Source organism: Carassius auratus, chromosome 50, assembly GCF_003368295.1.
Source record: "Carassius auratus strain Wakin chromosome 50, ASM336829v1, whole genome shotgun sequence".
NCBI classification, from domain to species: domain Eukaryota; kingdom Metazoa; phylum Chordata; class Actinopteri; order Cypriniformes; family Cyprinidae; genus Carassius; species Carassius auratus.
This window is the reverse complement of record NC_039292.1, coordinates 551,791-577,205: the sequence shown is the minus strand read 5'-3', so window position 1 is coordinate 577,205 and position 25,415 is coordinate 551,791. Positions and strand designations below refer to the sequence as shown.

Genomic DNA, 25,415 nt, shown 5'->3' with positions numbered 1-25,415 from the left:
TTGTACGTGTGTGGCTTATAACAGAGGGGAGTCAAGTTGAATGCAGCTTCCAAAAGACAAAAAATAGCCAATTAAGATTTTATTAATTTTAATACAATCACACCGGTGCGTGTACGTTCAGCGAGTCATATCATCAGCTGCTAAATTCAGATCTGTGATCGCTTGCTGGCGCTGAGCCAGAGACAGACGCGTTTTTACAGCGCTGTGCATTAACCAATCACACACGGCTCTGTTGAGCTCTTGAATGCAGTGGCCATTCAGAAGTGTTCCGATGAGTCATCGCTGAAATGTCGGTGCTTCCTTCACTCGCTCGCTGACTGAATACCTCTTTTGTCAGAAACAACAAAGTGCAGATGTGTGTACGAATCTATAATTAAGATATTGATTTCACAGTGTTAACAGTTTCAGTGATTTTAATGGGAGTTTCTGAGAGTGATTGAAATCTACACTGTCAGTGAAAATGATCTTTAATAATGTAAATGTTATTTGCTCTCTTTCAGAACAATGAAAGATTAGTAGCAATATTTATATCACATTAACTTTCAATGTTAAATTCACATTTAATATAAAGTCAGTCATATTAAAAATATGTTATGGCATGACACCTATATTTGTTACTTAAGTAAAAAGACAGGGTTTTATAACAAATTACATAAATTGGAGTAAAGGCTGATGAAATATATACATTTACACACACACACACACACACACATTACATACATTTTTTTCTATATAGCCTATCTAAATAAAAAAGGCTCCGTATATATGACCCAAAGTAACTAGTAACTAACTACTTGAGTAGATTTTTTATCCGATACTCTTTTACTCTTACTCAAGTAACTATTCAAGACTAGTACTTTTACTTTTACTTGAGTAAATATTTCTAGAATTACTTTTACTTTTACTTGAGTAAAGTTTTTGGGTACTCTACCCACCTCTGTAGATGTTACAGTACTTTATGTACTCCAGTATTATATATATATATATATATGTATTTAATATGACGGCATTACCATGGATGTTTGATGTTAATATGATGGTTTGAAGATTTTACTTTGGTATTACCATGTTTTTGCACATAACAGAAAGGAAATACCCCCTAACAAAGTGCTGGTGTGATGTTGTAGGACTGTATGCACTATTGGATCTACACTGTAATTAATAGTACCATGGACAAATTGTGTTTTCAGTTGTAGTACCATGGTAATACCACGGTTTCCAGGACATGTTTTTGGGATGCAGTACCATTTATAAAAGCAGTATAGTGATACCATGGTACATTAAAGATATCAGATGGTACTTTGACACACCATGGAATGAAAATTCATGCACCATGGTATTTACATGGTATTTCAAGAATATCATGGTAATACCACAGTAATTTTAGTTGCATTCTTCTTTATAAAGGTAGTGGTTTTTGGACATGATGAAAAGAATTTAAAAGAATTGTTTATATATATATATCTCTATCCAAAAACACTGTTTTCTGGAATCTATTCTGCCAGTAAAACCACAGTAGTTTTTGTATCTTACAGAACCATATACATACAAATTGTACAGAATATGATAATCTTTTTAAAGGTTCTTGGTGTTTTCATTAAATGTAGCATTGGTACCACCACAGTTAAGGGCTGTCCTTCCCTCATTTCCCTCACTGAGTTGTTTTGAAGCTTAAAGGGGTTTCAGAAGTGTGCTCAACTGGCAGCAGAGTGAATCTGGTAACTTAGAAACAGGCATGTCTGAGCGCTCACACACACACACACACACACACGCACGGAGGATGGGGGCGGTGGGTGTCTTCAATGGAAATGAAAGGAGAATATCTGTGTTCCGCCACGTGGTGTGTGAGAAGCGGTAATGATGGTCTGTTTGCTGAGAAGTGTGTGTGTGTGTGTGTGTGTGTGTCCGTGTGTGTGTTCAATTGCATGTGCAAATGTGCATGAAAAAAACAACAGAACACTGTGTATTAACAGAATAAATCGTGTTGCTGAGCGGAACGGTGCAGTCAGTCCAGGAGAGCTTGTGTTCATTACTGCTCAAAGCCGGAGGTGTGTGTGTTCCTGAAGAACCTCAATCAGACAGAAACAGTTTGATGAATTATTAATCCTATATTAGAGCATTTACATCAATAAAAGATGAAAACAGGCCGAAAACTAACATCATAGTACTCTGATTACAACACCCGCCCAATAAATGATCCAAAAAATGGCCAAAATTGAGTGTGTGAGTGAATGCTAATCTGAAATAGAAGTTTTCATTGACAATTGTTGTGATGCAATTAGTGCTGAAGTTTTCATCAACTTGATTGCTGATTTGTTACCTTTCAATTAAGGACAAAACAACACAGTGGGCATCCCGAAACACACACACACACACACACAGATCACAGATTCATAGCTTCAGATCACACGTACCTCATAAATACACAGGTAACAGGTGTAACGTCATTACTGTCAGTGTCACAGAGTTCAGATTCTCAGCCTGCACAAAATCGTTTAAGCTATTAAGCATAACACAATACAAAAGATAACAATATACTCAAATTTTGCATTCAGAAGAACAATATTCAAATTGAATTAGATTGACATTAAAAAATAAATAAACCCAAAGGGATATAATTGATAGGCAAATAGGATATTTACTTTACATAACGAAAGATTTGAAAAATATTTTGTCGGTGCATTAGTGAAATGCATACTTCTTCGGCTCAGTTGCTGTCCATTTAGCAGATGATTTTTTCATCTAAAGTGACGCACAGGACACTAAGTGCAGGGACGGTCCCACTGGAGATGACCCGGGGTTAAGAGCTCAGAGAGGAGAGAAACTGTCCATGCACTCACTGAGGCCAAATACTACTCAAGTTTCTCTAATAGTGCCTTGCAAGCACTTTAATTCCAACTCTTCGATAAATGAACAAAGACAGACATATTTAAATAAATGATAGATATAATAAATTATCTAAAAACAACTAATGATTATAAATATGTCCTTTTGTAATTAAAATAATAAATAAATATTTGTACTTATTTATTTCATATTATTGTAGTTTGTAATACAAAATGTTATAAATTGTTTTAGTAAAAATAGTTTATAATAGAAACATGCTACATAAATGTATGTTTTATAACACTAAAGTAAAATACAAAATATAAAAATAATTATACCATGCTACAAAAAATGTATTTATTTTTTTTATAATTGTTTATTTGTTTATTCGTTTTTTATTTATAAGTGAAAAAATACAAAATGTCAATTAAAACATAATTTTTACTACAGAAACATAATTCAGAAACTGTAAAAAGAAATAAACACATACATACATAAAAATAAATAAATAATGATGGATGACGGTCAGATAAACTTTAAATGTAATGAACCAAGCTCACAGAATTCATACATCTCTGCCAACCTTAAAAATGCAGAACTGAATCGAAATCAAGGACCAAAACAGAATGTTCCGTTCCATTTAGAACCCAAGACTTTGGCTCTAATTAAATAGGCAAAAACAATTTTAAACACACACACACACACACACAGAGAGAGAGTCAGTCTCTCATGCCCATTACCATCTACAGATCAAGTCTGGGGGTGGACACCAGTCAAAGTCTCAGCCAATCAAAACAGTCACACAACAAGATCATTCAAACCCATTGAACGATCACATTTCCACAGTCTACACAGACCCTCTGGAGTCAAATGTTTTTCTCTGAGAAAAAAAAAAAAATGTTGGCATTTCAGGATGATCTTCCAGACTGACAGCACCTGTCAATACACATAATGATGCTCAAAAAGCCCTGCAGTACTTCATATCATCATGATTTCACCTGTCATGTATTTCATTTCCTCTTAAACTATCAGCATCCATTATATAGAGGTCCACAGCTAATGCGGAGATGGCTTTCAGATCAGATATCCGGGCTCCCACTGTACAGTACGTCACATTATCATGATTACTGGCCACTAGCTGCTCAATCCAGCCAGGAAATTGATTTGCATCAACATTTCAGCACCATCATCTCGCAAATACGATTTATTTTAACTTTTCTGAAAACTAGAAGCTTAGTTTTAATAGCTGCTTGTCTCTGAAAGGTCCGAATTACATCCCAGAAGCACAAACACTAGACCACTTTTCAGTAGGTTTCCTACTAAAAGCATTGATGCATTATAGGAAATGTTTCATTAATAGTCATCCTTCTATTTGCAAGAGCCTTAATTACGGCGTTGCAGTAATTGTTTCCTCTCTGATGGGCGGTGACGGACCACACAAAGACCTCAGAGCGGTTTATCATCAGAAAGACGACCAGAAACATATCATTATCCCCCAGCAGACCTGAGTTCAGCAGGGAGATCACAGATTTAGTGTATATGTGTCAAGACCCATGTCATTACAGAAATATTCTGGGTCTGGCAATTTTGAAAGGGAATTTTTTTTTTTTTGCATATTGAAGTATCACTTTAATACGATTCAGAAGAGATTACAGTACTGACAAAACAATTAGAGTGCAACTGTAGTCTTGTTGGAATAATTAAAGCCATAAAGGGATGAAACAACAGTTAACATACTGACAAACACACAACATGTATGGTGCAGTTGTTGCCCTAGACTCAATTTAAGATGCACAAATTAAATTTAAGAGACCCACGCCATCTAATCTGTGTTCATTACACATGCATGCTTAATTATTTGACTCCCACACAGAGACCTGTCCTCCAGAGCATCTCTGCTCAGTGATGGGTATCTGAGTCATTACTGAATTAGAGAGGGGAGATGAGGGTTATCCACACCATCACAAGCCTGGTTAACACAGGGTGATTAATTGGGTTTTAATGCATAGCCATTAATAGCTGTGAATCGTGTGTACACACATAAACACTGAGGGGGGAATAAACTGAGCCCACAAAATATGCCATTTACTTGCACAACTTTCGTTGCAGTGCTATACCATTATTTGATCACTCTCTGATGAATTACTGCTGCCATGATCACTATAGAAGAAAACATCTCTTTAAAATAAAATTGAGTTTACCTCCTGCTTTCTGTAGGTATTAACATTAACCATGCAAGCAAAAGAGTCATAATAAGGGTGTGTTTGTTTGAAAAAGAATAACAAATTATATCATTTTACACAAAGTGAAGCAATATTCCAGTGGATTTTGCACCATTAAACTGGACTATGGGAGATAAGTACCTAAAGTAAATAAATGCAAATAAGCAAACAGATAAGCAAAATAAATGAATAAATTGCAAAAACTAAAAGTAAACAAAAAAAGTAAATAAATGAAACAAACACAATGAAACAAGCAAGCAAAACAAGTACTTAGCAATAAGAAAATATCCAAGCAAACAAATTAATAAAATGCAAATAATCAAATTTACTAGGAAATGAATAAACAGGTAAATAAATAAATACATATCAAAAAACTAATAAGCAAACGAATAAATCAATCAGAAAAATAAATGAACACATTTTTTTTTTTATTAAAGTTGGAAGCAAACAATCAAACTAAAAAAAGGCAAAAAGCAAATAAGAAAGCAAACAAGCAATGACACAAATAAATACAATCAAACAAACAAGAATAATAAATAAATAGCAAAATGCAAACAAATAGGCAAAAAAAAAATAAAGGGCAAAAAGCAAATAAGCAAGAAAGCAAATAAATATGCAAACAAATTAAACATTTATTTATCTATCACTGAATAACCCATAAAAAGTAGTGGATCTGTTCTACTCACCCAAAATTATTTTCTAATCATGCATGAAATAATTAATTAATTAAATGCAGATTTTAAAATGTACTTAATGAAACAATGTAGACATTTGTTTTCTGTTTATTCAAGATAATTCTTTATAAAGTTTTTCCCCCGATGAAAAAGTTTCTCAGCACACTTCAGTTTTTTTTTATTACATTAAAGTGAAACTGTCCAGTCAAATATCAATCCTGCGGTGCCTGTCCAGCTGTGTGTCACTAGGTCACAGCTATTTCGAGCCGGAGTCAGGAAATGCAGCATCTAAACAAACCTAACAATCAGAAGCGGGGGCAACACTACACACACAGGGCCCTATTTTAACGATCTGAAACGCAAGTGTCAAAGCGCGAAGCGCAAGTAAGTTTGTGGGCGGGTCTCGTCGCTGTTGCTATTTTCCCGGCGGGATAAATGGCTCTTGCGCCCGGCGCAAATCTAAAATGGGTTGGTCTGAAGTAGCTTCATTATTCATAGGTGTGGTTTGGGCGTAACGTGAAATAAACCAATCAGAGCGTCATCCAACATTCCCTTTAAAAGCAGGTGCGCAAGTTCCATTATGGATTGCTATTATTATGGCGTATTTACCAGGCGCACGCCAGGAGCGGTTCACAGCCGAGGAGACTGATGTTCTTGTAAGAGCAGTGAAAGACAGAGAAGTTGTGTTGTATGGGGATGGGAGAATAATTAGCCTGAATAATTTGTGAGCTAGTTTTATGCCTATTTTTTTCACATCTTCGTGGCACACCACAATGATTTCCGTCATCTCATGTGTTAATATTTTTTTAGTGTAACAATTTATGATTTGCAAAAATAACTGTTGCATCTGTGTATATTACATGAGCAAAGTGTATGCGCGTTGTGCACGCTATACATTATGGTCAAGCATGCGCCCTTAAAATAGCATAATGAACAACGCGCAACGCGCCACTGACTTTAGACTAGGTTTTTTCTGGTCAGTGGCGCAATTGTTTAATGGAACAACAAAATAGCACCAGGGATCGTTTGCGCCGGAACACGCCTCCTTTTCTGCGCTGAACCGCCCAGGGAGCGCAAGTTCATTCACTAGTTTAGCGACGTGCTTCTGTGGAGGGAAAAGCGCGCTTTGCGCGGGTGCAAAATAGGAATGACACATGCGTCAGTGTACAAAGTCAATTGCGCTGGGTGCAAGATAGGGCCCACAGAGTCAAATAAGCAGAGTGAGTCCATCATATTTGTGATCCCTTGAGCCCCGGCTGTCTCATTCAGTTTGTGTGTGATGACTGTTAGACTCTGAGCTCGTTGAGACCAAAGTAGACGCACTGTCACGGGCCACTGTTAAACATAAACTGCTTTTTTAGTTTTAGAATGAAAACACATTTATTTAAAAAAAAAAAGTGTTTTTTTTTTGCAGGAAAGCATCTAGTTTCTAGAATATTCCTTACGATTGAAGCCTAGCAGGCAACAACACAGCACTGTGAATAAATGGTTAAAATATGCAGGCATCATTGTTTTACAATCATAATCCTGAAACATTTTATATGTTTGCATTTAATTATACAAGCCCTCTCTGTGCAAGTGAATTAATTTATTTATTTATTTATTTATTTGGAAACTAAATTAATGCTTTTATTTAGCAAAGACACATTAAATTGATCCAAATTGACAGTAAAGACATTTATAATTGTCCTAAACATTTGTATTTTAAATAAACTTTCTATTCATCAAAGGAGCTTGAAATATATCAACGTTTGACCATTACTGTACTGTATATGCATGAGTTTCCACAAAATAATGAGCAGCACAACTGTTTTCAACATTGACAACAAGACATGTTTCTCAAGCGTCAAATAATAATATCAGAATGATTTCTGAAGATCATGTGACACTGCTGGAATACTGATGCTGATAATACAGCAGCGCATCACAGGAATAAAGTACATTTAAAAATATATAAGAATAGAAAAATATGAAAACAAGTTTCTGCCACAAAATAAAAAAGGTAATTGTGACTTTTCATCTCATAATACTGATTCAGTTCAGAGTTTATATCTGACAAATCAGACATTTTTCTTAGAATTCGAGTAAATGCATTGCATGAGAGACATTCTTTCCACAATCCTGCATTTATAGCTCACACGTCTCAGAAAATTGTGAGATATAAACTCAGAATTGCAAGAATATATTTTAAATAGCAACATTTCACAATGTTTTACTGTATTTTGATCAAATAAATTCAGCCTTTATGAGCGTAAGAGACTTCTTTCAAAAACATAAATGTACAAATGTACATTGAATGTAGTATAGATCTTCACAACTACATATTCTGTAACTAGTATCATAACTAATTAACTGGAAAGTCACTTTAGCATCCGCAAAATGAATAACAAACAGATCCTGTCTTGGATCCCCTTCATGTAATAAATTCTACTTGTTAAATGCAGCTGGCTCTCGTTAGAAATCTCCCTACTGTACGACCATCACATGATGACGCAGAAGATATTGTGGGTTTAATTCTAGAGCATGGATGAGGGAGGCGTTCGAAATACAGAGAGTGACAGGAAGAACATGAAACATCAGCAAGGTTTTATTAATGTTGGATACCAGACTTCGTGGATGATATTGGATTAGAAACCTTTCTCTTGCTCACATGGGGAATACATGTTGCAAACAAGTCGTGCAGCTTTAAATATTAGTATGTTCTGTGGATGATCCAGATATAAACACAAATATTCTGTATTATAATATATATATATATATATATATTAGGGGTGTAATGGTTCACAAAATTCATGGTTCGGTTCGATACGATACACTGGTGTCACGGTTCGGTTCGGTACGGTTCGGTATGTTTTAGTTGTAAAAAATTGGCAGAAAAATTTCCTTGATTTTTTAAAAAAATGTTTTATTTATTAAAACTAACAAAGTATGTTTTTTTTTTTTTACATTGAACAATGATGGAGCTATTCTAAATTAAAATAAAATAATAAAAGAAATTATAGCAAAATAAAAAGCAAGCAAAAAGTAAATACGCAAATAAATAATGACAATTAAGCAGAAAAAACTTTATATTTATATAATATACATGCTGATTTTAACATTTTAAAATTTAAACCAGATATACAACATTTTAAATATAATATTATATAATATATTAAATACAATATATACACTATATATAATATTCTGCCAACCTAATAAGCCTCCTACAGTCAGATTTCCGGCTATTTACAGAGCCTCGGGCAGTGACAGAGACAGCAGGGACACCTAAGGATGTCTATTTCAGTCATTTTATGAATGTTATTCCATTTAAAAAAATAAATTAAAATATGCCAAGCACCATCTGCGAGTGAAAAATAACTTGTGACAACTTACTGACCAGCTGGCTAATCATGCACAACCAGACTTTTGACTAAAGGCAAGACTTAAATCTCACCAGAAACAGCCCACGGACAGGAAATCATCACCTGAAATATTATTTCAATTTAAAATAACACAGAATTTTCACAGAAAAAGCAAGATGTAAAGTTCTGCTCATGAAATGGTCTCAAAACTGTCTTGGAAAGGCAAAAGCCCCCTGTGCACCTGTTGAAGATTGCCATCCAGGAATCTGATTGGAGAGTTCACAAGCACTTTCTAGTTTTCTGTGCAACAGATCAGACGAGACTGTGGGCGGTTTGTGGGCATGCAATCCGAAGCTGAGAGTAACTGGCTGCTAACGGTTTTAGCTATTGCAATATAATACACAGTTCAAATTGCAACAGAAGAACAATAGTCCAAGCCTTGCAGTTTTTCAGTCAAACGGATACACAAGGTCTGCTAAAGCTTAATGTCTATCAGCTGCGTCTAATGCATCTTTACGAGCATTTTACCTTGATAGGACAGAATAGTACAGAAAGAACAGGAAAATATATGAAGAAAAAAAATTAATAATTGTAACAAATTGATATTGCAGTGAAGCACTGGTTAGTTTGTGATTAATTAACCTGCATTATATGTCAGACGAATGCAGTAAAACAACACATATTTAATAAATTAAAGATGTGCACAACAACTGCATATTGTCAGAAGCATCTAGTTATGGAAACCTCGTACAGTTAGGTTTTGGGTTCACCCGATCACACAGATTCTCACACACACACACACAAAATGCAGTATAATAGTTTCTGGGCCTTGAATGTTGTAGTTCCCTCGCTGTCTATGGAGGGTCAGAAAGCTCTCGGATTTCATCAAAAATATCTTAGTTTGTGTTCTGACGGTTTTATGGGTTTGGGACATCCTGAGGGTGAGTAATTAATAACAGAATTTACATTTTTGGGTGAACGATCCCTTTAAAGAAAAGAAAAAAAAAATCATATCTCACCCATATCTCACCCTGAGGTCATCTCTGATTGACACTCGCACACGACAGGCTGGGATGTGAGAAAGCCAGCAAGTCAAACGAATGTAACCTAATAGAGACACTTTATGATAATTCAGACCCTGGATGCTAATCATGATGCTCCGCGCAGACGTGACATTTGGTCCCACTCACAAATAGAGGGCAAATATTCCAAACAGGACAGTGACACGAATGTCAGCGACTCTGATACAGTCACACCACTCCAGGAAATGTCAGCAGTGCATCGTTCAGGTTTATTTACCGCCAAATAAGAAGAACAAAACATGCTGTCCCTGCAAAAAAGACCACAAAAGAGTACAACAAGAGTAAAACAACAGGTTGGTAGTTCTAACTGGTTTGAATGGATTTCCAAGTGAGTTTGAGTTCCTCTGCATGGTATTTTTGCCAGAAACCCAATGAAAAACACCAAAGAGAAACCAGCTAAGACCAGCTCGGAGATTTCTATTGATCAAAATGTGATGGTTTTAGACTTCCAGCATAAACTAGCTGAATATTCATGCTGGTCTTTTTATCAAGATGCCTGCATGGAGTGGGTGGGTGTTTAACTCACTTCTGCAGGTTTATTTTGGTGTTTCGTTCAGCGTGATGTCGTGTTTAGACAACAGCTTATGATAGCATGAGCTGAAAATGTGATGAGCATCGTCTGGTCAGTAGCCTAAAGACAATCAACAGACGCTTTAATGATTAGAAGATTAAAAAAGCAAACTGTCACAGCGCGGTAATTATTATATATTTAGAAGCCATCCTGAATCACATGAAATTATCTTCAGAGAGCACAAGGGAGCTGTAATACTGGAGGAAGGGGGCGGGACCAACCGGTTAAAGAACCGGAAAACAGGAACAATCGAATTAAATCAGAGGGAATATATATATATAATTTTGCATTATGTATGGATAATATGACCTTCTGTGCACAGGATTTCAGACTTCAATCTGCTGGACAAAAGAAAAGAACTGTTTTTTGAGACACAATCACTATTAATCACTTATAATGAATTCTGTAGAAAAGGAGGAATGTCTCATTCTGACACTCAACGTCAAATTAAAATGCTAAAAATATCACATGACGTTCTTGTTCTCGCTCGGTTCGTAATCTCTCTGCTCAAACGTTCTCATAAAGAGCTCGGACACATTCAGAAGCACAGTCTAATATTTCAACTCTGCCGCTGAGATAAAGGCTGCTAAATCAAGCATATTATTAGCCGCTGACTTTATTACTTCCTTTATTCATGATTTAAGAGCTGATTAGCATGTTCCTTTTAAACGTTATAATTACTTCTGAGGCACATATCCATTCACTAAAATTAAAAGTGTGAAAGTTTCTCTGGTACAATTCATGACATTTCTTTATAATATCCTTTTCTGGCTTGAGGTTAAATAATTTTACTCAAATTTAAATGTTGTGCTTCACAACCTTTATGATGTTTTTTTTTTTTTTTTTAGCAAGCACCACCTTAGAACCAAAAGAAGAAAAAAATAACACTTATTGATTAAATTTAGTTTATTAAAATTATTTTTTTCTTGCTTCCATGCTAATGTCAAAAGTTTTTATTCCGATTAAAGATTAAATTAAATATGTTCTGTTGAATTTGTCTTCCCCGTGCAAATTTCTAAGGTGCGCCCTCTTTCACAGAGCAAATGAGAACAATGAAGAGCATGAATCTGGGAAAGGCAAAACACTGACGGGGAGAACAGATGAGTATAGGATTTGTCTCGAGTTTCCTTCTTGTACAGAGAGGCACAATCAGCCCAAATCACCAAACAGTGGCAAAAAGAAACATATCCATCGCCAGCCTGAAATAAACAATCACAGCATGCAGACGAACAGCAGTTATTCCATCTTAAACGCTTTCAGAATCAGCCACAAAGGAACTGAGAGTAATTTAGCATAAATCCTTCACTAAAGCCTGCCGCATACTGTGCGATTTTCTACAATGAAACTCTTTTTATACACTGTGATGACGCATTACTGAAGTCATTAGCATGGTTAGGTTTGATGTTGTTGTAACTGTTGTTTAAAAAGTGAAATGTGCATTCATAAAACTATATATTAAATGACAGAAAACTGGTGCATGAATGTTCCTGATGAACAGCTGAGGCAGTGACGGCAAATTTGACATCGTTCTCTCTTCTGACAAATCTTTTAATCATTTTCAAGATGTTCTCTTTTGGAAAGTCATATTGTGGATTTCTCTTCTGCGAAGCAGCAAAAGGAAACATACAAATGACATTTGTTGTAGTTTCTGTTCACCGCTATCCAAGTTTACCCAACTATGACAACTTCCACTTGTGAGAACCTCAGAAAACTCAAGGACAGTGTGATTACATGACCGTAATGTGAAGGAATGAATAATAAGATGTTGCTAGAATACATATGAAATCATACAGACACACTAATAATCAAGGTTTAAACTGGTTATGACCATTAAAAACGCTTTTTTGTTGCAGATGACGACTTGTCAGACCTTCTTCAACTGCTATGATTCAATACGATTCCAGATATCTGGCCATTTCTAAACACGTCACACTTAGCCATCAAAAACTGATGATTTTGCCCTAAAACATAAGGAAGATTTGAAATTAACCATCTCTTTCCTGGTGAACCAAACTCTACATGAAACAAACAAAACAAGCCCCACAATTTAATAAAATAACACATACATATATCATACTGAGATTTCACATTTAATGGTATTGGATTTGAGGATTGTGCTTTCAATAAAACAGTTGCAATTGGTTTGAAATAGTGAATCATTTTGCAAAGCAATTGGTTTTGATTAGATTTTTTTATTGTATTTTTTACATTTTTTACTTTTTTTGGTATTTACATATATTTTTTCCTCTTTCTTTATATCTCTCAAAAAAGACAGAAACTTTTCTTAAAAGTAAAATGTAAATGTTGTGTAATTCATGCTTTGTGTATTGTATATTTAAATATGTTTCACCGGTGCAAAATAAGTTTTTAATTTTCGGGCAGGCTTCATTGCTGTTTTTCAACATTAATATACAAATTGCATTGAACATAATTCAATTAGGTGGCTTTGATGTGAGTTTATCTTTTAAATAGACTGTAAAAACAACAACAATAACAAAAAGACCTGTTGAAGTTTGAGTAATTTTCCAAGAAAACACCAATTCAGTCTTGTTAATGTCTAACTTCAACATGTTACTATGTGGTTAACAACAATTTCTGAGTGAAAACTGTTTCTAGACCAGATTTTTGTGGTATTCTGGATTTGAATTCTGGCAGATTTTTGGTTTGTCGTAACAAAGCAGGCTGGAATAAACTCTGAACTTCCAAGAGCAGATTTACGCAATCTTGGACTGAAAAAAGACACGAGCAGTGTCAGATCTTATGGTACAGATGTCTTGACGTGATCATAACACCTGCGCTCTTCTGTTACAGGTGTGCTGGCAAACTCTCGCAGTCATGAACAGAAGCTGGAGATGAAGATGACATCTGGAAGCAGCTGAAGCTGTCAGGCTTCATGTCTCCATCCTCCCCTGAGGGAGGACAAGAAGATGAGTGTCACCAATCATCACTGCTTCAACATCCTGACCATCATCTTCCTCGTTCTGACTACTACAGGTACTACAGGACGTGGGCAGATGGTTTGGTTGGATGTATATCTGCAACAGCAGTTCATTTTGTACCTGCTGTCTGAATTCTGCTGGCAGAAGCGATCAGAGGCATCACAAACCCTGAGAAATATCTAAAACTGACATAATATTCAAAAGCACTTGGATGTTTCTTCAACTATAGGTACTTTTGGGCCTGTGAAGAATTAGAAAGTACACAATATTATTGATCACAAATGCTGTATAATATTTCCACACATTTTAATTATTTTAAATTATTTGATAATATATTTATTCAGTTAATTTAATTAAAATGATTAAAATATATTTAATATAAGATTATCTTTATCAGGCGCAAATTATAATTTTTGCAAAAAAAATTAATTTGTTTTATTTAATTACACTTTCATTTGTGTTATTTTTTTATTCTTTGTACAGCTTTAAAAAAAGTGGCAATTAAAATTTTTATAGGAATACTTTTTTTGATAATATTTTAATTTATTAAATTGAAAATCATGTAACTCTGTTAGGTGCAAACTGATAGATCATTATTTTTTATTTTATTTTTGCAAAAATTGATTTAACTATTTTATATTTGATTTAAATATTTTATAATAAAATGTGAATGGCATTTTTAAAACTATAATAAGAATTAACATATAATTTATAATAATTATAATGATATTATTATATTTTTAAAAATGTAATTCATATTTTTTAGTGACCACAACAGAGTTGAAACCCATTTGTTTCAATAAAAATCAACCCGTTGGACATAAAAGTGCCTGTAGATGAAGAAACATCGTCTTATCAGATTTACTGCTCTCTTGTGGGCTTTCTTTTCCCAGAATCTCTGAGCCGTCCCATTTGTTTTATCCATTGTCCATCTGTGTCTCACTGAGCTTTAGATGATGTCTCACTGTGAGTTCTGCCTCCTCCGGGACACTGAAGCTTCTCTAACATTGATCGGGTGTGAGACTGTGTGAGATTACAGCTCATAAAGCTGGATCGAATCGAAAAACCTCTTTAATTATTAAAGACAGGTGTGAGTCATTCTCTCTGCAGCGGAGTTTAAAGCCTTGAACAGCAAGGAGAAAATCATCCGGAAACAAACAACGATGGTGTCACGACACTTTAGATATGCGGCATGGTTAATACAAAAAAACATTAAATCATATATCATATATTTCATTATATTTTAAAGCCACACACACACACACACATTTATATGGTTCTAAGGACACTGGGATTCTTAAACTTTTAATGTCAGCTAACGATTCTGGTTCTGAATATGCCTGATTTGTAATTTGCATATTTATAATTGTTTTGCTATATGAACTATTGTTAGACCGAATGACATCTTTTCTGTAAATCATGTTAAAAATGCATGATAGTCAATATTTTTTGCTCAGATTTTTTTTATTGATATTATTAAATACATTAAAATGAAAGAAAATGAAAAATCTAAATCTAAAGAAATGTTAAGCTGCATTAAACTTTAGATGCTTTAAAATCCCTTTTTGTCTTTGATTTGATATATCAAAGCTAAATTCACTAGACATTTAATACATTTACTAGAAGTGTTAACTTACTTAAAGAACTTAAAAAAACTACCTTTTATGACATATGTTTGTGAGCAATGAGTTCTTACTAACATGCATTAAACTTTGATTACTAAAACATTGTTTGGAAATGTTCGTTAGTTATATATTTGTGCTGACTTTCTTTAGGAGGGCTTCATGACTTAATTAATCTACCTCAAAACCCTCATGATTTGCACCCGTCTAAATGAGTTCTGATGCTTTAGCTCTCATCACTTTTCTTCCCACATTTGTCTAATTAAACCAGTCAGGTTCAGTCTGTTTTCACAAAGAAGTGCAGAATTATCATAAAGACCTATATGCCTGCATCACCTAAAAACATATCCGAGCTATTTAGGCTGAAACTCTTAGTGGCTGAGATAGACAACAAGTGCAACAAGTGCGAGGAGAGAAGTAGGCTTTCTTATGTGACGTCTGAGAGCTGGTGTGTCTGCTGGTTCTGTTCGAGTTGTTCAGGGTGAATCGTGTCAACATGGATTAGTCGCTCAGACCTCGCTGTCACTCTCGGTTTGGAATTCAGAGACGGATAATGAAGCAGAACCATGACTGTCATATAATAAAAACAAGCCTTGTAGCATGGCTTTTGTGCATGTGCTTGAATCAGTGAGAAAATTATTTCAAGCACGTTTTTAATGCTTTAAAAATTCCATCCAGTTTCCAAGAGATCCACTAAATGAGGTGAGCGTCATTAAATCAGGGTGAATTCGAAATGAAACAGTAAAATGCATCTCTTATTAATTTAAAGACTTGGCTGAAGATCAGCCGTTTGAAATTGAACTGCTAGCTGAACTGCATGCAACAAAACATGTCGAGATGCAGTCCTCATGCAAGCAATGAATGTTTGAGTCCAGCCTGCAACATCCCCATGCCATTCATTTTTACTATTGTATCGAAGCAAAAAAGCCCAAAAATAACAAAGTAACCATGAATCTGACATTTGGAATTCATTGTATTGTATTGTATTGTATCGTATCCTATCGTATCGTATCGGACCGTTTACAATCTCACATCACACGCTCACTGTCCTGTCTATCATTGTCTTTCTGCACAGCTCTCTCTGCTCATTTTCGGGTGTGTGAGTCTTACACCGACCACAAAGGGCGCTACCACTTTGGATTCCACTGTCCTCGACTCTCAGACAACAAGACGTACATGTTCTGCTGCCACCATAACAACACGGCCTTCAAGTACTGCTGCAACGATACTGAGTTTCAAACAGTCATGCAGGTCAACCTGACCACGTCTCCAGACGGCTACGCTCACAAGTGAGTCTCCTGCCTTCAACTACAGACACAGTGTTGATGTGAGATTATCATACCAGGGAATAACTGCACAAAGTCATTTCTATCTTATGATTCGATACAGCGATCCTGGAGTTTATATTAACACCAGCCTGGTGCAACAGCACACATACAATATGATTTTTTGTTTGTTTGTTTTGTCTCTCTCTCTCTCTCTCTCTCTCTCTCTCTCTCTCTCCTTCTGTCTCTCTTTCTCCCTCTCTCTAGAGAGAGAAGGAGAGAGAGAGAGAGAGAGAGAGAGAGAGAGAGAGAGAGAGAGAGAGAGAGAGAGAGAGAGAGTTTTTGCATCATATATGAGAAAAATCAGACATTGTGACCCACTTTGTTTTTTGTTCCTCAAAAATTTGTTTTGGCAGTTGTATGTCAACAGTTTAAAAATGTTTTTAATATTTTATTATTATTGTAGTAATAATAATAATAATAATAATAATAATAATAATTCAATAAATATTTAAATATTTTAAGTCATTATATTTATTATTTATATACATATGGTTTAAATAATATTACCTCTTTCCTGTGTTTTTACATAAAATATTATCTAACTTTTTTTTTGGGGGGGGGAGACAAATTATAATTAACAAAATATAATTCTTAACATTAAATGTACAAACCATAATATACTTTTATGAATATTTTGTATTTGTAATTTATATACCTTTCATTGATTGATTGATTGATGGATTATTTGTAGCATATAATGCAGTTCATTTATCCTTTTTTGATGTTGTTGTTGTTGCTGCTCCAAAGCACCAGATATTTCAGAAATACTGCATAAATTAATAAATGGACAAGAAATATAATTTGTTTCAATTATGAAGTGATACAGAAGAGATTAAAAATAGAGCCACTGTGTAGAAAACCATTGCATGGACATCATTATACATAAATTGATATCATGCTAATGACCAAACATAATTAAGTTTTCCAGAGCTCTGCGATATTTTTGGTTAATTGGCTCTCAGCAGAAAAATTGTTTAACAGGTGAAAGATTTTGTGAAAGACAAATGTGGTTTTTGCCCAAAGGTCATACATGTTCTGTTTACTTTTTGACGCTATGAAATGCTTCCCTTCATCAAATATGAACTGAAAATATGAACTGTTCTCAGATCAGGGTAACTGCCTCACACTGTCCCTCTGAGCAGGGGCGGTGGACTGGGTGTAAAACCAATACTGATTACCAGGGCCACAAAGGAAGAGAGGGCCCTTGAAAAGTCTGGAATATATATTTTCAAGGGGAGGGGGGCCCATTAGGATTGCCTATGCATAGGGCCCGGGATCTTGTGCAGCGAGCCTGCCTCTGAGACGGTCTCATGACAGCTAATGATGTGATATCTGAGGCAGCGGTGTGCTGCTGAGTGAAGTTACTGAATGTGCGGTCATCCTAGTGGGAAGTCATTTCATTCTCATCTGTGGTCAGCAGGATGTAGCCAGTGATATTTACTGATGGCCTGTGGTTAAACCACCTCCAGAAGCAGCTCCTTTTGGACGCTTCGCCATATAAAGGCACATCTGCTGCAGATTTGAGTTATTGTGCATCATGCTATTGTGAGTCTAGGTTAGAAGGATACCTCGACATCAACAACACATGATAAGTGTCTGTGATTATGGCCCAGAATCACAGAATTCATTAATAATGTTATGGTCTCGAGATTTTAGAATGTCATATCTAACAAGAGATTTTAGAATGTTATATTTAACAAGAGATTTTAGAATGTTATATCTAACAAGAGATTTTAGAATGTTATATCTAACAAGAGATTTTAGAATGTTATATCTAACAAGAGATTTTAGAATGTTATATTTAAGAAACATAAATATATGCGAGCGCTCCTGATGGACTCAGTATCAGAGAGATCTGATATCACACACCTGTCATCTGTTCCCTTTGCTCTTGGCTCTAATAACACGATACATTATTGAGACCTCAGTATCATCCCTGTCAGTTGTGGCCATGTCTGACAGCACAAGGCCTGTGCGGCATCAAAAAGGGAAAGTTTTGCTTTTACTGCAGTTTTCTGTCAGTCAGGGGATACTCAGAAGGAACTGTTAAAAGGTTTATTAACACTAAATGCCTCGTATAACACTAATGAACTTTGAATTTATTGAAGTACTTCACTTTTATAAGACCACTAGCGCCGCTAAAGAGTTTCCATCCACTTTGCAATGCTTTTTGACACGGTGTATCAAAAACCGTTTGTTTATGGCCACATTAAATGTTAAGTGCATCTAATTCTTCCACGTTTTTCTCTGTCGCAGCAATTACTCTGCATTAATCGGCGTGTGGATCTACGGATTCTTCGTCATGGTGCTGCTAGCACTTGATTTTCTGTATTACTCGGCCATGAACTATGAGGTGTGCCGAGTTTATCTGGAGAAGTGCGGCTTGGGCGGCCGCTGGCTGAAACAGGCCCGGGGTCAGTGGCACGGCGAGGGACAGGAGGAAAGGGACGGACGGCCCGCTCAACCCACAGCTCCGTCACAACCTCAAGAGCAGCATCATGAACACAGCTGCGGTCAGATCAGACACAGCCTGACGAGCCCAGGACAGACCGCACACAATACTACAACAGACTGGTGAGTGAAGCATACTGTACACAACACACTGAGTGCATCTGAACAGAATATTTCTGGGGTTAGTACAAGTTAAGATTACTTTAGAAACACTTGTGGCTGATTACCAAGAAAATAATTTCCACAGGCAAAACTCTGGGCTACAGTGAGACTTTCAACAGAAGTGAATGGGGCCATGATGTAAATGTTAAAATACTTGTTTCAACAGTAAAACAATCAGCATGAATTTAATGTGAAAATGAATTGCTTACCAACCAAAACTTCAACGCAATACCATAAAAAGCCTAACAATCTACAATGACTGTAAAAAAGTTTGCATAATAGAAAAACAATAGAAAATAATAGAAAAAATATATGCTTTTAAAAATATAAAGGTTCATGTTTCTGCTTTTAAGGCACCATCGGTCGATCAGTAAATCACAGATATCAACTTCACTTTCACAGTTGATTAATAACCGTAAATGAAGATGTTTTTCGTTTGTTTTGAAATATTATGTTTAACTATGCAGATGAGGTATTATCTAATTAAATATGCACTAATTTGCATAAACTTCCAAAATTATTGTTTCAATTTGTAAAACATATCAGTTTTTATAGAGGGGATTTTGATTATCTCTTTTATAAGTCCATAAAATGGAAAATGCTGTCAACAGCCTTGATATAAAATGTTGTAGGAATATATGAATAAACCCCTTTGTAAAAACCTTCATAATACATCATTTTATTTAAAAATATGAATTGTAATTGAAATCTACAAACTCAAATAGAGATAAAGTTAAATAAAAAAATTATATATATGTGTGTGTGTGTGTGTGTGTGGATATTTTCTTTCCACTAGTATGAAAGAATATAAGTTATCAAAGCAAGATAAGCAAATGTCTCAACATTGACTAGTGCGTGAAAAACAGTGGACCTACATTTTCTGGGCAATTTAAGGCAAGACATTATAGGGGAAAATTATTCACCTCAACATAACCTCCAATTTTGTTTTTCTTTACAGAAAAGGAGGGGAAAGTCCCAAATATTACAGTGGATTTTGATTAAATTGTTCTGAATCTCTAAAATATTTTAAGAACATTCTATTTTATAATCCTTAAAAACTTCACAATCCATATAAACTAAACTCCATGTCTTTAACACACACACTAGAGGAGTTTACTCAAACTGACAGGTGTGTATCCTCTCAGGAGAGGAAGAACAGTTACACATAACTGACCATGAACCAGATGCATCATCATCATCATCATCCTGAGCTGCAGAGCCAACACTTTAAAAATACCTTTTCCTACACAAACACCAGATCCGTTTGCTAGCAGAACCAGGTCACAGTCAAGAATTGTTTTTCTGTCCTTGATTCTGACATATACAGGTCAAAATCGTTAAGAAGTAAAAAAAAAAACCTCACTACAATATAAAGAGCTTCACTGTAAATGAAATAAATATGTCTTATTTGCATATTTATCATCTTTTACTGCAACACTTCAATAATAACATTTGCTGTTCATCATTAAAGAGATAGTTCAACCGATATTTACATCCATTATTATTATGGATGCACTTTATTGGACTTCTTTTGGACTGTTGAACAGAAACACAAACCCACTGCCATTATAAAGCATGGAAGAACTAGGACAATTTTAAAAATAACGTTTTTCATTTTTGAGTAAACTGTCTCTTTAACAGTTTACCTCACATGCGGGAAATAAAGAGTGAGTCAAAGTTTCATGAATAGATGAACCAGCATTCTACTGTTGTCTATTATTTTAAAATGACAGTAACATGATATTCAGGTTTAAGCTTTCAGTTTAAATTATGGTTGAAAAAAAAACATTTTACACTGGATTTTTTTTTTTCTTGCTTCGTATTTAGGTCTTGTTTTCAGTATAAATATCAAAATATTAAATCATTGGTTGTTTGGTTTCTATTTATGTGGTTGTGCCAGGTGGTCAAAGTGGTCATTCAGTCCATATAGCCGTGTTGTCATCAGATATGTTCTGATTGGTCGAGATTCGGTCTGTTTGTGCAGCATTCTTGCTTTCAGTGGGAACTTTTTTTTTTTTTTACTTGCATTTTTGTCGTTTTCCAGTTCTTTTCCCCAAACGTTTTTAAATCAATATGACCTACATAAGTAAAATTCCTAAATCAAATGTTATTTTCCGGGAAAATAATAAATCTGTTATTGTATTTATACTTCAAACTAGAGGGGGGGAAATGCCAATAGGGTCAATTCAAGGAATTCAATTCAATTACATTTTTTAACCTCATTGGTGGATTATTTTTCTTGTTTAAGGCATAAATAAATCACTTCATTTAAAAAAATTTTTTAGAAAACAAGACTTAATATCTCAAGTAATTTTGCTTGATTTAATAATGTTTAGATATTTGTTCTGTAAAATCTGGAAAGATAAAAATACTGAGGAGGAACATCCTTTCTTGCAGTGTAGGGATGCAGTGTAATGAGGGGTCCATTGACTTTAAAAATACAGACAAAATTAGTTCAAACATTGCTCAGAATACCATCTTTTCTGCTCCACATAAAGCCACACAGGTCTAGAATGAGTAAATGATGGCAGAATTTTCATTTTGGGGGAGGTGTCACTCTTAACATAGTTTGACAGGCCTTTTAGTGTGTCAAACACAGCTCTTGAACATCTTTCAAGTATCTGTGCTGTCTGAGGAGGAACACGTACACACACTGATCTCTTACAGTGAGCAACGCTGCAGTCGTGTTAGTCTGACTGAATACCCATCTAATTAAGCCTGTCGTTTGTGCTGAACCCACTCATTAACAATCACAGGAGTCTCCGAAAGCTTCAGCCTCTGATCACAGACTTTGAAGATCTGCTGCGAGACAAAAACAAGATGAGTATGACACAGCGATTTCATGTGTGAGCTTTAAAACAGGCACGACTCCAAAAAGCTTCAAGCAATAAATCTCGGTTTTATGTAAATAAGTTTAAAAAGTTGAACTTTTAGAATAAACATAATACTTTTTAACTACATATTGTTTATATATATATATATATATATATATATATATATATATACATTATTATTATTATTACTACTAAATCACATATAATAATAAATTGTGTGAATAAAAATGTTTCATATCTATCAATAGAGTTACTATTTTTGTGTGAATATATATTTTATTATTATGCGTGTGTATATATTCAGAAACATATAATAATTTCAATATAATAACAACATCTATAAAGTTTTATTATTATCATTAATATTTTGTGTGTATATATAAACATATGTATAAATAATAATATCAACAATAATAATAAATAGCCAGCTAGGGTTTTGTTTTCTCTGCAGTCTATACTAAATTAGGTTTTTAGTGTATAGTGGCAGTGAAAAAGCACAGCATGTTATTGTACTCGCTGGAGACTTGAAAAGCCTTTAAGAGGGCTCAGAGTTGGACGGTCGAGATCTTTAAAGCCCCTTCCCCAAGAGCATTGTGGGAATTTATTGAATTGAGTCCAGCTCAGAGGGGAACATCTGTTAGAGAGAAAAAAAGAAAGAAAGAAAAAGACGACCACAAATGGAGGTCCCTGACCAAAACAGAACTAAGTTCAATTACTGCTCACAGTCTATTCATAAAGCCGTTTATATGGGTCAGGTCACTGCTGGCCTGAGAAAACACTGCCAGGGGCTTTAAATGGCATCTGATTCTTATATTGTGTGATCTAGAGAAGGGCAGACGCCCGGGGGAATGACAGGGGAAGATCTCGTGCGTTCACTTTGCAACATCCGGCTTGACGGACGTGTCATGCATGGGAATCAGCTTTAAAACCCAATAAACAGGACACATTTTATTAAGAGCCATATTTCAGTGCCCCCTCAAGACACATTGAGCCTCTCTGATGGTTTATGCAATTAGATTCCGGCTGCTCAGCATGTCAGATTGATGGTTTTTGGACATTGTCAAACACAAGAGAAAACCTTTATTGCTAGATTGTTCGTTGTTGCTTTTACGACTCTCTACATGGCACACGTGGGATTACAAGGGTCTTTTGTCTTTATTTCTCAGATGCGCCTCCAGACAAAAATGTCTCTGTTTGCTTGGTTTAAATGGATCACTGTCAATGAGAAAAAGATGTAATAGCTATTCAAGTAGAATTTAGAGCAAATACAGTAAACAAATATATATATATATATATATATATATATATATATATATATATATATATATATATATATATATATATATATTTAATTACGTAACCAATTTCCATGCCTTTTGTTTCTATTAACATTCTCAAACATGCATTCTTAAAATACTGAGAATGTGTTCTTTGCATTATTCATTATTGTGAGCGCTAAAGATACAGAGTGATCAGTCAAGTCCAATTTCAGAGTTAATGATTATTGAGTCGGTTCATTTTAGCGAATCACAAACATGCAGCGTGATTCATATGAGCTGGTTCTTTTTAGCTAATTACAAACATACATCACGACTAGTGAAGATATGCATTATATCAGTAGTAATGTTCCAATGAATGCACTATCAATTGTTAAGTAACTTTTACAATTCCCAAACCCATTTTGAAGAGCCACTGGTGTGTCTGGCTCTATGTAGATGGTTCTTCTGGGTTAATGTTGTGCTAATGTTAGCACTGGATAACCTCTCAATCTCCTGCTGCTCTGGGAATGATCTCCCAGCATGCACTCTGCCCTGGTCTGTTCAGGGGTGGACATGTCTGCTTCACACCAGAGACATGGTCTGGATTCAGAGAAAGATCTCGGAGGCAGCACATGGTGTATTATTAGAGAAGGTCTCTCCCTCTCTTGTACTGTTACTGTGGGCAGATTCCTGTAAGAGCACACAGTGAAACCTGCACTTGTCATGTCCACTCTTGAGTGCATGTGCTCCAAGAGCCGAACCAAACACAGGCCACAGAGTGTGACATTTCTGCTGTCCACCTCTTCAGATACACACACACACACACACACACACACAGTTGCCAGTTACCTAAACAGACAACACTTCTGTGCATTTTACACTTGAACTATCTAATGCATACTGCACTCAAAAATGCTTTTTTAAATTGCATTCACTTTTTTCTTTCTCTCTAAGTAGACAGTTATTGGTCTGTTCAAGGCATGTGCATTTTTGTTTTTGCAATAAGAGGTTATATAGAATACAGTAATGAAATCAAGTCAGCCTCCAGTTAGGTGTGTTTTCTTGGTCTTGCCCAATTCATTCAGCAACAGAGTCCATCTAGTCTGCTAATTATCTGTCAGATTGGTGATCCAGTGTTAGTGAGCAGGCACACTTTCTCACTATTATCAGTCACAGATTAATTCTATAACAAAACTTAGAAGTTTCAAAAAATATTTATATAGTAAAAGTTTGGAATGACTAGGTTTTTTTTTTTTTTTTTAATTAGTCTCTTACACTCATTGCATTTATTTATTCAGAAAAACTTCACCAAGGATGCATTAAATAGATTTTTAAAAGCAAAGGCTTTCATAATCTTAGAAATGATTTGTTTCAAATAAATCCTGTTAGTTTCAAATTTATATTTTAAAAAATCCTAAAAAAAATCACACACAAAAAAAGAAAAAACGTAAAAAAAACTTTCTAGCTTTGCATCACAAATTACATTTGAAAACATATTCAAATATATATATTTTTTAATACTTAACCATTGTTTTTGTTCCAATAATCAATACTTCATGCTCTTTTTTTGCTCTTTTTCAGAGATTGACCAAATGTAAGGACCAACTGTTGGAGTCCCCAGGTGAGGGAGTGCATTATGGGAAACAAACTGTAGTACATGCCCCTGCCAGATGGACCTACACCACAGGGCCTGTTTGCCCCTGGCCTCTCGATGTGGTCCAAATCTCACAGGGTACGTCCCTCAACCCCTCGACAAACCCAGAAACTCAACTCAGAGCCAAATGGAAATGGTCCAATGGTGGAACCAGAGATTCTGAAGAGCGGCTGCACCGAGCCCTGTGGCACTCCGGAAGCACATTTCTGACCAAAATGGACTTTGATGGACACAGAACTCACCCTGGACATCTTTGGACGACCTATGTAGCTGTTTCTGCACCATTTTGCAAGTTCCTCTAGATTAAACTCTCTGTAACTGTGCAGCGTCGGTTTATTTATTTGTAGTCAGGGAAAACGCTGAGTGATGAATTGAATTGAATCATTTAAAACATCTTTTAAATCACTCTCATGACTCAATACTAGAAGTTAAATGACCTTTTTTGCA

At 35.3% G+C, this 25,415-nt stretch overlaps 1 protein-coding gene across 1 annotated transcript in view; it reads left to right on the top strand.

Annotated features, from left to right (window-relative positions):
• The window catches only part of LOC113066547 (protein shisa-like-1a), a 27,013-nt gene extending 1,598 nt beyond the window's left edge, over positions 1-25,415 (top strand). Inside the window, exons 2-5 of the mRNA XM_026238438.1 lie at positions 13,531-13,713; positions 16,356-16,569; positions 18,865-19,182; positions 24,896-25,415. Coding sequence (XP_026094223.1) covers positions 13,647-13,713; positions 16,356-16,569; positions 18,865-19,182; position 24,896 — 600 coding nt within the window. The 5' untranslated portion in view covers positions 13,531-13,646 and the 3' untranslated portion in view covers positions 24,897-25,415. The remainder of the gene's footprint in view (positions 1-13,530; positions 13,714-16,355; positions 16,570-18,864; positions 19,183-24,895) is intronic.